The sequence below is a fragment of the Aotus nancymaae genome, unplaced genomic scaffold (genome assembly GCF_030222135.1).
Source record: "Aotus nancymaae isolate 86718 unplaced genomic scaffold, 86718_ANA_hifiasm-v0.15.2.pri h1tg000006l, whole genome shotgun sequence".
Classification (NCBI taxonomy): Eukaryota; Metazoa; Chordata; class Mammalia; order Primates; family Aotidae; genus Aotus; species Aotus nancymaae.
The window spans coordinates 73,997,694-74,012,569 of NW_026988417.1; the positions used below are offsets into that span (position 1 = coordinate 73,997,694).

The 14,876-nt window shown below is 38.1% G+C and overlaps 1 protein-coding gene across 1 annotated transcript in view; it reads right to left on the reverse strand.

Annotated features, from left to right (window-relative positions):
• Positions 1-7,890: 7,890 nt before the first annotated feature.
• The window catches only part of PRKG2 (protein kinase cGMP-dependent 2), a 113,382-nt gene continuing 106,396 nt past the window's right edge, over positions 7,891-14,876 (reverse strand). The window contains exons 18-19 of the mRNA XM_021669634.2: positions 12,931-12,997; positions 7,891-10,746 (exon numbers count right to left, since the gene is read on the reverse strand). Coding sequence (XP_021525309.1) covers positions 10,651-10,746; positions 12,931-12,997 — 163 coding nt within the window. The 3' untranslated portion in view covers positions 7,891-10,650. The remainder of the gene's footprint in view (positions 10,747-12,930; positions 12,998-14,876) is intronic.

The window sequence follows — 14,876 nt, forward strand, 5'->3', positions numbered from 1 at the left end:
AACCCTATCCAGAAGAAGAAAGATTTTATTAAAATGAGCAAAAAATATGAACACACACTTCTCAAAAGAAGATATACATGCAGCCAAAAAGCATTTGAAAAAATGTTCAACATCACTAATCATTAGAGAAATACAAATCAAAACCACAGTGAGATACCATCTCACACCAGCCAGAATAGTTATTATTAAAAAGGCAGCAAAATAACAGATACTAGCAAGGTTGAGGAGAAAATTCCCACTGTTGGTGGGCATGTAAATAAGTTCAGCCACTGTGGAAAGCAGTTTAAAGATTTCTCAAAGAACTTAGAACAGAGTTACTATTTGATCCAGCAATCTCATTATGTGGTGTATACCCAAAGAAATACAAATTATTCTACCATAAAGACACAAGCAGATGTATGTTCATCACTGCACTATTTATAGCAAAGACATGGCTTCACCCTAAATTCCCAGCAATGGTGGACTGGATAAAGGAAATGTGGCACATATACATAATGGAATACTATGCAGCCATTAAAAAGAGCGGTATCATGTCCATCCATGTTTGCAGTGACATGGATGGAACTAGAGGCCATTATCCTAAGTAAATTAAGGTGGAACAGAAAACCAAATACTGGAGAATTCCCACATATTGTTGGAGGGACCCAATGGGAGGAAATTGAATCATGGGGGCAGGTCTTTCCTATGCTGTTCTCATGATAGTGAATATGGCTCAGCAGATCTGATGGCTTTAAAAGGCAGAGTTTCCCTGCACAAGCTCTCTCTTTTCCTGCTGCCATCCATGTAAGACATGACTTGACCCTCCTTGTCTTCTGCCATGATTGTGAGACCTCCCCAGCCATGTGGAACTGTAAGTCCATTAAAAGCTTTTCCCTGTATAAATTGACCAGTCAGGGTTTGTCTTTATCAGCAGCATGAAAACAGACTAATACATTAAATTGTTAACAGTAGAGTAGGGTGCTGCTGAAAAGACATCCAAAAAACGACTTTGGAACTGGGTAACAGGCAGAGGTTGGAACAGTTTGGAGGGCTCGGAAGAAGACAGGAAAATGTGGAAAAGTTTGGAACTTCCTAGATACTTGTTGAATGGCTTTGCCCAAAATGCTAATAGAAAAATGGACAATAAGTCCAGGCTGAGGTGGTCTCAGATGGAAATGAGGAACTCTTTGGGAACTGGAGCAAAGATGACTCTTGTTATGTTTTAGCAAAGAGACTGGCAGCATTTTGCCCCTGCCCTAGAGATTTGTGGAACTTTGAACTTGAGAGATATAATTTAGGATATCTGGTGAAAAATTTTTCAAAGCAGCAAAGCATTCAAGAGGAGACTCCTGTGCTGTTAATGGCATTCAGTTTTAAAAGGGAAACAGCATAAAACTTTGGAAAATTTGCAGACTGACAATGTGATAGAAAACAAAATTCCAGTTTCAAAGGAAAAATTCAAGAGTCTATAGAAATTTACATAAGTAACAGGGAGCTGAATGTTGATCTCCAAGACAATGTGGAAAATGTCTCTAGGGCATATCAGAGGTCTTCACAGCAGCCCCTCCCATCACAGGCGTGGAGGCCTAGGAAGAAAAGATGGTTTCATGGGCCTGGTGCAGGATCCCCATGCTGTGTGCACTCTAGGGACATGGTACCTTGTGTCCCAGCCACTCCAGCAGTGACTAAAAGAGACCAAAGTACAGCTCAGGCCATTGCTTAAGAGGATGAAAAACCCAAACCCTGGCAGCTTCCACATGGTGCTGAGCCTGCAAGTGCACAGAAATCAAGAATTGAGGTTTGGAAACCTTCACCTAGATTTCAGAGGATGTATAGGAATGCCTGGAAGTCCAGGAGGAAGTTTGCTGCAGGGGCGGAGCTCTCATGGAGAACCTCTGCCTGCTAAGGCAGTGCAGAAGGAAAATGTGGGGTCAGAGCCCCCGCACAGAGTCCCTACTGGGGCACTGCCTAGTGGAGCTGTGAAAAGAGGGCCACCATCCTCCAGGCCCTAGAATGATACACCCACTAACAGCTTGCACCATCCACCTGGAAAAGCTGCAGACACTCAATGCCAGCCCATGAAGGCAGCTGGGAGGGAGGCTGTACCATGCAAAGCCACAGGGCCAGAGCTGCCAAAGACCATGGGAAGCCACTTGCATCAGTATGACTTGGATGTGAGACATGGAATTTAAAAAGATCATTTTGGAGCTTTAAGATTTGACTGCCATGCTGGATTTCCGACTTGCATGGGGCCTATATCCCCTTTGTTATGGTCAATTTCTCCCATTTGAAGTGGCTGTATTTACCCAAGGCTTGTACCCTCATTGTATCTGGGAAGTAACTAATTTGCTTTTGATTTTACATGCTCACAGGCAGAAGGGACTTACCTTGTCTCAGATGAGACATTGGACTGTGGACTATTGAATTAAAGCTGAAATGAGTTAAGACTTTGGGGAACTGTTAGGAAAGCGTGATTGGTTTTGAAATGTGAGGACATAAGACTTGGGAGGGGTCAGAGGCGGGATCACGTGGTATGGCTGTGTCCCCACCTAAATCTCATTTTTACTCTCACATGTTGTGGGAGGGACCTGGTGGGAGGCAATTGCATCGGGAGGGGCAGGTCTTTCCCATGCTGTTCTCATGATAGCGAATAAGTCTCATGAGATCTGATGGCTTTAGAAGGTAGAGTTTCCCTACACAAGCTCTGTCTTTGCCTGCTGCCATCCATGAAAGACATGACTTGTTCGTCCTTGCCTTCCACCCAGCCACGTAGAACTGTAAGTCCATTAAATGCTTTTTCCCATACAAACCCAGTCTCAGGTCTGTCTTTATCAGCAGCATGAAAATGGTGTAATACAGAGCAACACCAGGAAGTCTGTAAAGGTTCAACTCAAAGATTCAAGTAAATAAAGGTGCTGAATGCTGTAGAGGCCTGAGAGAGGCTTAGCAAGTCTGCTGCCAATAAACTAACGTGATGTAGTAAAATTTATAGATATTCAACTGTCTCCCCCCCACCCCGACCTTGCTTTCTTGTGTCTGTGTGCTTTGTTTGTTTTGTTTTGTTTTGAGTTGCAGTCTACTGTGTTGCCCAGGCTGGAGTGCAGTGGGGCGATCTTGGATCACTGCAACCTCTGCCTCCTGGGTTCAAGCAATCCTCTGCCTCCAATCCTCTGCCTCAGCCTCCCGAATAGCTGAGATTACAGGCATCCACCACCACGCCCAGCTAATTTTTATATTTTCAGTAGAGGTAGGGTTTCACCATCTTGGCCAGGCTGCTTGAACTCCAGACCTCGTGATACACCCGCCTCAGCCTCCCAAAGTGCTGGGATTACAGGCATGAGCCACTCTGCCTGGCCCAGTCCCCACTTTTTAAAAATAATCATTCTGATATTTAGCCTGCATTTCCGATTCAAATTTCTTTTTTTAAGTGAAATGTTTTTCTTATTATAAAATATGAGTTCATTTGATAGAATATATAAAATAGAGATGATAGAAAAAATATGCATGATTATACCACCTGGAGATCATCACTGTTAACATAGTTATATAATAAATATAAGTATATATTTGAACTATAATTTTTATCCTTCTGCTGTGTCCTCATCACGTAGAACAATGCCTGGAACATAAGTGCTCAAATTCACAACTGTTGAGTGAAACAGTTAAGACATGTATTCAATAATTTTCTTCACACTCATCACCCATTTGAATAAGAGGTCTCCCTTACTCTCCTTAATCCTTATGAGCACTCAAAGAGAAAAGGCATACTCTAATATTTTGACTATCTTTCTCAAAAACAAAGTTGAGCACAAGACACTACGGGAGGCTGACCAAGGCCAGGTGCAATGGCTCACACCTGTAGTCCCAACACTTTGGGAGGCTGAAGTGGGTGGATTGTTTGAGCCTAGGAGTTCAAGACCAGCCTGAAAAATATGGTGAAACTCAATCTCTACAAAAAATACAAAATAAAGTTGTGTTTGGGGGGTGTTTTGTTTTGTTTTTTCCTTGGTCATGGTGCGCACCTGTAGTGCCAGTAACTAGGGAGGTTGAGGTGGGAGGATTGCTTGAGCCAGGGAGGTCAAGGCTGCAGTGAGCTGTGATTGTGCCACTGCAGTCCAGCCTGGGTCACAGAGCAAGACCCTGTCTCAAAGGAAAAGAGGCTGAACAAGCAGAATGCAGAAAAGAGCAATGTTAGAGCTTTTGCATGTTAGGATCCATTTAGCAATCTGAGGATCCTCCTGAATTTTAAGCAGCAGGATTGGGTGGTTGGCTCATATCAGCTTGTGTTCCAGTGTGACTCCTAGCTTTCTTTCATTTTCCTGAAAAGTAAGCCCCATTTGTTCCATTATCACATCATCTTCTGCCTTTCCCCCCAAAATGCATGTCTGTGTTTTCCTTACTGAGGAAGTTTATACTTATCAAAACAAATTTCATGTTACTTTTCATTGTACCACTTTTAATTTAGCAACCAACAATTAAATAAACAAAAATATCTTGTTTTATGTCTTTCAGAATTGAAAATGCTCCAGCTCTAATTCAGTTTACAGCTTGCTTGTAAATCACTTGAGACAAATTGTTATCAGTGGTTTTGATTGAGTCATGTGTCCCATGCCCTAAATATATTTCAAAGATTATTGGGTAGAAAGAGGGAAAGCAAATCTCATTACTTAATCTAACTGAATAAATTACATAAGAATAATAATATACATTTTGCTAGTTTTAAAACTGAGAGACTTTGTACTGTGTCAATTTAGCTAAGCCAGAAATATGTTTCCCAGAATTCCCTTCTCAGTATGGTTCTGCATTAAGCCTTTTCACAAGAGAAATTTACGTAAGATCTGAAAGGCAGACATGAGAAGCAGCTATATTTGCACTCCAGGGGACAGTATAAGACCAAGTACTGCTGCAGCTCATACACATTGTCTCACTGGTTGACTCACCCTGTTGGTATAGAGCACAGCCAGGCCTCTGGCTCTTCCAGCTCCAGCCAGATTGTTCTTTCAGCATCTTCAAATCCTAAAGCAGGAATGTGTTAAAGGTGCCAGTTTATCCTGTAGGTCGCCTATATAACCAAGGTTGGCAACCAGGAAAGATAGGTGCAGTTCCAATTTGTCCTCATGTGTTCTAGCTTGTGACTACAAATTTCTTTTTTCCTCAAGGATTCCACTTTCTTCTCTTCTGTGCATTTTGTCCTTCTTCCTCCATTTTATGCCAATCTTCCCTTCCCAAATTAGTAGTTTAAAAAAAATGAGCACTTATTATCTCACACATTCTGTGGGTCAAGAACTCCAGAATCACTCGTCTGAGTCCTCTGGTGCATGGGCTCTCACTAGGCTACAATCCAAATATCAGCTGGGGCTGCAGTTCCATCTGAAGGCTCAACTCAGTGGAGGATCTGCTCTAAGTTCAGGCATGTGGTTGTTGACAGGAGTCAGCTCATGATAGGTTGCTGGACTGAAGGCCTCATTTTCTCACTGACTGTTAGTCAGAGGTTCCCTCAGTTATTTGCCACATTTGCTCAAATTGCAGCAGCTGGCTTCCATCAGAGCAAGCAAATGAGAAGAGAGGATCAGGAGAATATGTGCAGTCACCTTATAATCCAGTCTCAGAAGTGACATCCCTTCACTTTGTTTATATTTGTTTCTTAGAAGGAAGTCACTAGGTTCAGCCAATACTCAAGAGGAGGGGATTATAAAAGGCCATAACTACCATAAGCAGGGATTGTTGGAAGCTATCTTTGATGGTGCCTACCACAGCCCTTCAAACAGACCTTTGAGGCATCTCGCATGTGCTGTACAGAACTTCTCTTTTAAAAAGCAAAACTTCTAAGAATCTTAAGTGCATTTTCTCAGAGCATCTTTAGAGAAAAGATTTGTGACTGGCTATTGTACAAAGGACTGCATTAGGAATTCATATATGGAGAAGTCATGAAGTTTTTAAAACAAGTGTATCAGCCTGAAATAAAGAGGCAGAGATAGACAAGTTGAAAGAGGCATTTCTACTATCAAATTTTCACAGGCAGCAATGTGACTAAGATGTCTACTCAGTTGATAAATCAGCTGTATCTTATTGGAGAGGAAGGATGGCTCAGAAGACAGAACCAAGATTTTAAATGGTGGTGCTATGAGCTATAAAGAATGACTCAGAGAGTAGGAGTGAGTCCTAAGTAGAGAAAAGCTCATATGTGTTTAGCCAAATTTCAGGATTATCACAGATCAGTGACTGCTTTGTGCCTTCCATTCTTTCCTCCTAAACCAAGTATCTACTGTGGTCATCCTTTGCTTTTTACTGCTCAATTTGTGAGTGTCCAGGCAGATTACTTGTTTACTTATTTCATAGGATTTTAAACTTAAAATAACATATGGAAGGAATTACACCTGAAGAGTATCATCTAAACCTGAATTGGATTTAGATGACACGACCTGGGACCATAAGCCAGAGCCTGATGATATTTTTAGGGAGGCTAATGGGAGAGAATAAATTGGTTTTTCATATGAGAGTAATTTAAGAAATCTGTGGCCAGAAAGTGAATTGTGGCAGTTTTAAAACTTCCTCACAAATTCTTTAAAACTCTCTTCATTAAGAAGTTAAGTCTGGCAGGGCACAGTGGCTCACACCTGTAATCCCAGCCCTTTGGGAGGCCGAGGCAGGTGAATCACAAGGACAGGAGCTCGGGACCAGCCTGGCCAAGATGGTGAAACCGCATCTCTATTAAAAAAACAAAAATTAGCCAGGCGTGGTGGTAAGTGCCTACAGTCCCAGCTACTCAGGAGGCTGAGGCAGGAGAATCACTTGAACCCGGGAGACAGTGGCTGCTGTGAGCTGAGATCCCACTTCTGCACTTCAGCCTGGGCAACAGAGCAAGACTCCATCTCAAAGGAAAAAAAAAGAAGCTAAGTCTATGTTCTCTCCTCTCAAATCTGGGTGGGTTTGTGTTTCCACCAGCAGAGTATGGCAGAATGGCAGAAGTGATGTTATTTGACTTCCAAAGCTAATTCATAAAGGCTAGCTTCTGTTTCGTTAGCTAGAAAACTCACTCTAGGAGCCCTGGGCTCCTACGAGAAAAGTCTGACTAGTGTAAGGATGCAATGATGTGAGGAATCCAAGCTATGGAAAAGGCATTGTGTCGGCAACCTGGTCCTAAGTCCTGTCTTTGAGATGACACAGCCAGGTAGCAGACGTGTGAGTGAACAAGGCTTCAGATAATTCTAGCTCCTAGCCACTGAGTCACCTTTACTCTTAGAGTCTTTCCACCTGGTTCCCCAGATATTGTGGTGCAGAGACAAGACATCCTTGTCATGAATTGTCTGAATTCCTGACCCACGGAATCTGGGAGAGTAACAAAATGGTTATTCTAAGCAACTAAATTTTGGGGTAATTTGTTACATAATTACAACAACTGGGACTAAGCCACGCAAAACCATCAGAGCTAAATTGTGAATGAAATGTGTATTTAAATTTCAGTGATGGGTACACTGAAAATCAAATCTCCACCATTATGCAATATACCTATGCAACAAACACGCATGTGCACCCCGAAGGTAAAATTTTTTAAACAAGATGGAGATATAAAATCATCATCATCATCATTATCATCATCATCCTAGATCCCTCAGGTAATTTAAAAATAAAATAAATTGAGCATCTATTTGTAATGCATATTTAAGGCCAATAAATAAAAAAAATTGTGAAGAAAGTCAACTCTCAGAGTATTTATAATTATTTTAGAATCTTGTGTGAGTGAATCAATAGACATAAGTACTCCTAGTACAATGCCTAGCAATAAAGAACAAGGATTTATTATTGTGCCCAAAGAAATATACATATATACTTATTTTCAAATGTTTATTATTACCTACCAGTAATAATATTCTGGCCCAAGATTTTAAAGCTTTAAATGTCTCTATCCAAGTTACAGAAGAGTAAAGATGTGATTTCATGTTCAGGGTTACACAAATCTGGGCAGAGCTGGAATTCAAGCCCAGGTTTTTGTTTGTTTGTTTTTTACTCTAAATCTTTCACTTTTCACTACTATACTCTCTTTTCTTCAGATATGTTTATAGTTAAAGAAAACATTAAGAACCTATAATTATGAAAAGTTGGTCCCACCAGAAGAAACTCAAGGATGAAAAATGAAGTTTACATCCTAACAAGAAAGATTAGGAATGATTTAATGGTTAGAAGAATGATGGGTTTGCCTATGTGAAGGTAATTTTCTATATCTCCTTGTATGCGTGTATCTTTAATTCATAAAAATTAAAATTTAGGTTATCTTAATGAAGCACTTCATTGTAGTGAGTTAACCCTTCATCTCATACACCAAAGTTTTTAATCAATCATTTTTACTTCATGGTTTAAAAGAAAAAAAAAAAAAGACAGATTTGAGAAGTACAATTCTGGATACAGATACCAATGATACATAAGATTCAGGACTAAATGGTTATTAAGGCCCCTTTAATTTTAATAGAGACAGTAACAGTAGCTCCCATCTATGCAGCAATGGTTATTTCACAGATACCAGGCAAAAGACTCTCTGCATAACTGAATTGATCCCTGAAACAAGCCTCTAAAGTAAATGTTACTTTACTCTGCCTTTTTCTACAAATGAGAAAGCTAGTACTCAAAAAAGCTAAATCATTTTCCCAAAGTCACTCAGCTAGGACATAGTGGAGTTGGGATTATTTAATGGTTCAATCTCTCATTTCTTCATCTTTTAAAGTATTCTAAGAAAACAATAAAAATTACAGGGGAGAATAACACATTGACATGGCCAATCACAGGAAAAATAAACCTGCAGTACTCTAAATTGGTTTTTATTTCTATATATATGTAAGGTTTTAAAAATTACAACTATTGATCTGGTTTAGAATATCATTGCTATTATAACTGTACAGTTCTGATATCCACCCAATACATAAATTTTCTATTTTTATAGGTTGGTAATTTAAAAATATATACATGGAAAAACATACAGTACAAACAAACCAAATTCAAATAAAAATCTTTTAAAACTCTTAGAAATTCTTTAAGCAGGTTATGTCAATCCTATTAAAAATGATTATTCTATGTACAATACATAATCTTTAAAAACACAGATCCAGGAAACAAAAACTCTTTGGTTCAGCAAAAGGATTATAAATGTGGAAATCTAATTTGTTAAGGATGCACCTTTCTGGGTTGGGTTTCACTTATCTGGCTTAACTCTTCAAGGAAGCATATAGCTGGCTTTCTCTGAATTATGAAATTATAAGTGGGGACTGGGTAGAGGTTGCTTTTCACATAGAACATTACCATATGAAAATATAACCAGAAGCTCAAATAATCCTGGAACTTATGCAGTATTTTTACTCTGCTAGATTTAAAAAAATACAGCAAAGTCTCTGCTCCTCATTCATTTTGGAAGGAGGACAAGGGAGTGACCATGGTCAATACATACAACCATTCACCAGTAAAGTTCTTAAATACTAGGGTTCCATGCTATTGAAACTATCCTATTTATTATTTGGACAATTGCAAGAAAGGGATAGGAGGCAGGGTGTTCTCCCTTTTACTTCTGAAATCCTATCACTTTTCCAGTGGCTTGTCTCTTAACAATTTAAATTTATAAACACCTCCATGACTCAGATGTCTTTAAAAAGAGCTATTAACTCAGCAATGATTACAGTGCATCAACATTTGTCAATGAGATTTTCATTAAAAATTAATGATGGTTATTGTGTACAATTTTGGTTTATTAATAGCAACAATCACAGAACTTTTCAAAATACCTCAGAGTTTCAAAGAGTTAGAAGTCTTACCTATTAGAATATATTTTCCTCTATATTTACTGGGAAGCAAAAGCCTTCATAATTTTGTTCCAGCATATTTTCTACTTTGGTTGTGGAAATATTTTAGCATCATTTAACCACACATTGTAACTACCTTTAACAAGGGCTTTTGAAAAGTCTCTAAAGTATCACAGCTGATCATAAAGGAAAGAAAATAATTCTTGCTTTATTTACTTTTTTTCCAAGTTCCCCAATAGAAAATAATTACCTAACTGGATTGATTGATTCAGTTACTTTAGGAAAAGGTACCACTGCTTAATGCTCAACCTTGCCTTTTCCTGGACTCATGTCAGAGGCATATTAGTATACTTCCAGTTTAAAAGCAGGTGAAAGTCAGGAGGTTCCTTTGACTACCATGCTTTCTGCAAACCACCATTTTAAGATGCCATCATGCTTATATGAAGTTTCTGAGAGCTGGGGATCTCTCCAAAATTTACCACTGTTTTTCCTTCTATTTGTATGACTTGGTTATTCAAGAGCAAGACACTTTTTAAACCTTAGTAGTACTCAAACGAGAAGGATATGATTGGGATAGAACAATAGATTGCAGAGAAAACTGCCGCTTTAACAAAAATGAGTCTGATTGTGGGAAGGAAAATAGGGTAGCCTCTAGCAGTTGATAAAAGCAAAAATAGAATATATCAATAATTCACAGCATCTAAACGAGACATTATAACTCAAAACCACATCCATACCACTCTCCTCTTCCCCTTGTGCAGGGATTTCTTTTCCCTAATGGCCTTCCAAAGATATTATAGTACTCTGAAAAGAAAATAATGTGTTGGATTATTGATCCTTGAGGTCCTCTTCTGTAATGTACAGGGAGTAATCATCTTTTCTTTTGTCAGAAGTCTTTATCCCAGCCTGAGAGCTCATCTGGAGGCATTCCCTTTTCAGGAGGATACTTGTCAAAGTAGCTGTGATCTATGGGTCCATTGAGCTAATGTAGACAGAATTAAAACAAAGGGAAGAATAATGTTGACAAAGCATGCTATTACACATATGGGTAATGCTTTTTATATTAGAATGCTGATTTCATACTGCAACCACTTAGAAGTCATATACAAGGAAAAGATGACCAATTATCATTCTTGAGTCCTAGTCTCAGCTTCATGAGATCTTCTCTTTACAACCTAATAGATTTGGTCACCAGATAACATTCAATAGTAACTACCTGACATGAGGAGTTTTCATAAAGAAAAGGTTACAGAAATAAGGCAGGCACTGTGGCTCATGCCTGTAATCCTAGCACTTTGGGAGGCTGAGACAGGAGGATCACCTGAGGTCCAGAGTTGGAGACCAGCCTGGCCAACACGGTAAAACTCCATCTCTACTAAAAATACAAAAATTATTCAGGCATGGTGGTGCACACCTTGATCCCAGCTACTTGGAAGGCTGAGGCAGGCAAATCACTTGAACCTGAGAGGTGAAGTTTGCAGTAAGCTGAGATCACACCACTGCACTCCAGTCTGGGTGACAGAGCAAGACTCTGTCTCAAACAAAAAAAAGGGACAGAAATTATATCCATTTATTTTTTAATTTTAAACTATTTTAAAATCAAAATCTGCCTTCATTCTTCTTCCATTGTATAAGTTTCTCACCAATCCTGACTTTTTTTTATGGTTAATTGATCCATATAAAGTATTCAGAATGCTGAAAAAGGAGCAATTCAAAATATTAGTGACCCTGTTGAAAGAGTGAAATGATGCTGGTCTTAAATTATGTCACAAATAAAATGGTTTCTAACTCTGCCTTCAAACAAATGTAAGTAGTGCTTATTTGAATGATTAGCTGAAAAGTTATTAAAAATATTATTTATGATAAATCATAATGTGGTGGAGGAACAGAGCTAGAGATCATTCAGAAGGAGCTCAAAGTGACATTGCTATAATAAATCTCTCCATTCCCACTTACATATGTGAGAACATAACTCTTAGAACTTGTATCTGTATAACAATAATTTTTAAAATGAATAGAATTGATGCTGAATCTGATCCCATTCTTAATAAATAATATTTATCCATAAGTACATGCAATAATCTCTTCTCAAAAAATTTTTATTTAATAATCACCTTTAAAAATTTATAATATTTTATGTCATGGACACAGCATGCCATAAAAATGTAATTATAAATGAATTCAGAAGAAATATTGGTGTTATCATAAATTTTAAAACTACAGAAGCACTTTAGGAAGAAATCTTATAAGGAACATATAATGAAAATATAGGGAAAAGGAGTGATGCAATAATTCTGCTGATAATTTATAAGTGGGTGATAAATCTCAATGGTATTTAGATTATAGTAAACATATTAAAAGGAATGAAGTAACAGTAGTGTTTTATTTTTAAATGTCAATATTTATAACATACTAGAAGTCATATTCTCCACAACTATACTTTGATGAAAATTCAGATGTCAATGTACAAATGTATAAGAGAAAACATAGATCTTTGCAATCTTTTGGAAAAAACACTAACATAAACTTAGTGGTATGTTGACCTAGATCATTCCTGAATCATTCTTCCTCCCAAGTTAGCTGAAGTTCTGCTTTCTCCAGAGCTGTGCTATCCAATAACATAACCATTAGCAACAGGAAGTGACTGAACACTTGGAATGTGGCTCATCTGAACTGAGATGTGCTTTTACAGTAAAATTTGCTTGGGATTTAGAAAATTTAGTATGGAAAAATAAATGACATATCTCACTAATATTTTATATTGATACATATTGAAATAGTATTTTGGAGGTATGATAAATAATTAAAATTATTTTCACCTTTTTTCACCATTTTAACATGGCTATTAAACAATTTTATGTTACATACATTGTTTACAGCATATTTCTGCAGTCATTTGTCAGCCTGAGCAACACTGACTACTTTGGGATTTAAGTGGCACTGACATATATTTGGTTCCTGATAGGTAAGTCAATGTCCATCAACTAGGCAGTACTATTTAGTCCCTATAATCACAATTACTAAGACAAATTCACTTAATTTAAAAAACTGTTTAAAAAAAACCCATCTAAAATCTGTTATGGACATATACATACACCTACAATTTGTGTACAGAAACAAATTCTTAGGAAAACAAGTCAAAAGAGTAATATAGTAAATACCATACCTCTCTTTGTAAAGGTGATGGAAGGTTGCGTGCTTTCAGTCCCTCCCAATTAAAACCATTTAACCACCTGAGAAATGAGAAAGAAAGAAAGGAATATTACTTGGCTGATAAACTACTAGCATGTCAAATTACCTGTCATGGCTTTAAATAGCACTCACATACTAATTATTCCTGACCAAGACCACTCCATCAGCTGACAGGCTAAAGTCTACAACTACTATTCGTCTTCTCACAATTGGATGTCTAATAGGCACCTGGCATGTATCGGGTCTGAATAGAAGCTTCAGATTTTCTTCACCAACCTTATCTCAATTCTTCCAGTTGCTCAAACAAAAGTTCTTGTAGCTTTCTTCCCTCTTACATCCTGCCTGAGTCCATGAGCAAATCCTGTCAGTGCTAGCTTCAAATTCTATCTATATTCAGTATCTGGCCAGTCTTCAGTACCTTCACTCTACTAGCATGGACCAAGCCCTACTTTTGTGCTGGGGAAATAACAGCAAGATTGATTATTTATAGCATAAATCAGGCCACATCATGCCTCTGTTCAATACTCCCCAACCTTTTCCTTCTTATCCAGGGTAAAAGGCAAAGTGTATTCCATGTCTTTGCTATAATCTACAAGGCTTTATAAAATCACTGTTTCTACCACCATCCTTCCATTACCTTACCACTGTTTTACTTTTCTCTTTCTTTCTCCCTTAACTCATTTATCTTCTCACTATTCTAACAAGCTAAGAATATTCCCACTTCAAGGCCTTTTTACTCAAGGCTGGATTGTTCTTTCTCTAGATTTCCATGTCTTACTCTTTCAACACCTTCATGTCTTTTCTCAAAGGTCATCTTCTCAGTGAGATCTTCTTTGGCCATCCAATCTAAAATTGCAGCACTCCCCCACCAACACACACACACACACACACACACACACACACACACACACAAGCTTCTTATCCTCCTTCCCTACTTTATTTTACCTGCTTAGCATCTATAGCTATCTGATATATGACTAGACTTAGTTATCATGTTTACTTTCTATCTCCCCACTAGAAAGCAAGCTCCATGTGGGCAGGGATTTTTATCTATTTCCTTTTCTCTGTGCCCCAACACTTGGAGAAGTGCTTGATATAGGACAGGGGCTCAATAAATTTTTGTTGAGTGATTGAATGATTCTGAAAAGGAACACACTTACACAGAAAAAGCATTTTACAGTAATCTGAAAATACGGGATTAAGCTGAAGTTCTTTTATCATTGCTTACACATCATTAATCTAAAAGAACTGAGCTGATCTTCATATATTTCAAGCATATATTTCAAGCTTGATGGTCTAGAAATATAACACCAGCAGTCAAGAGACCTCATTTCTCTTGAATAGAAACAACCTACTCTGTCTCTCTGGATCTTATATCAAGGACATGAAATCATGCTGTTCTATAGCCACTAATCTTTTCTACCTGCACACTAAGGTCAGCTCAGCCAGCCAACTAATATTTATGGAAAGTCAACTTTGTCTCAGGCATCAGAAAAGACAAGCACCCTGCTTTTAAGATGCTTTTGTTTCGCTGGGAGGTTCTAGAAAACAAAGGAAGTAAACAATATAAATTCTTAAATTAATTTCTGATAGTAGTAAGTACAAGGAAAGTCAAAGAGAATAAAGTGGTAGATGATGGCGGGAATAAGGATAGGTTGGGAGGGGCTGCTTATAGCTAGGGTGGTATTTGAAGAAGTTATATTTGAAAAAGCCAGAATGAAGAGAAGGGGAACTATGGGAAGATCTGTGGCAAAGTCCTTCCAGATGGAAGGAGTGAGCTGAAGTGTAGTGAATGTAGAGGAAATTAGAAAAAAAAATGATGTCTGAGAAAGAGCCAGAGGCTAGGTCATGTAAAGTTTTGCAGGCACAGTAAAAAATCAAGATTTCCACATGTAGTGAAAGAATCAGAAAGTTCTAAGT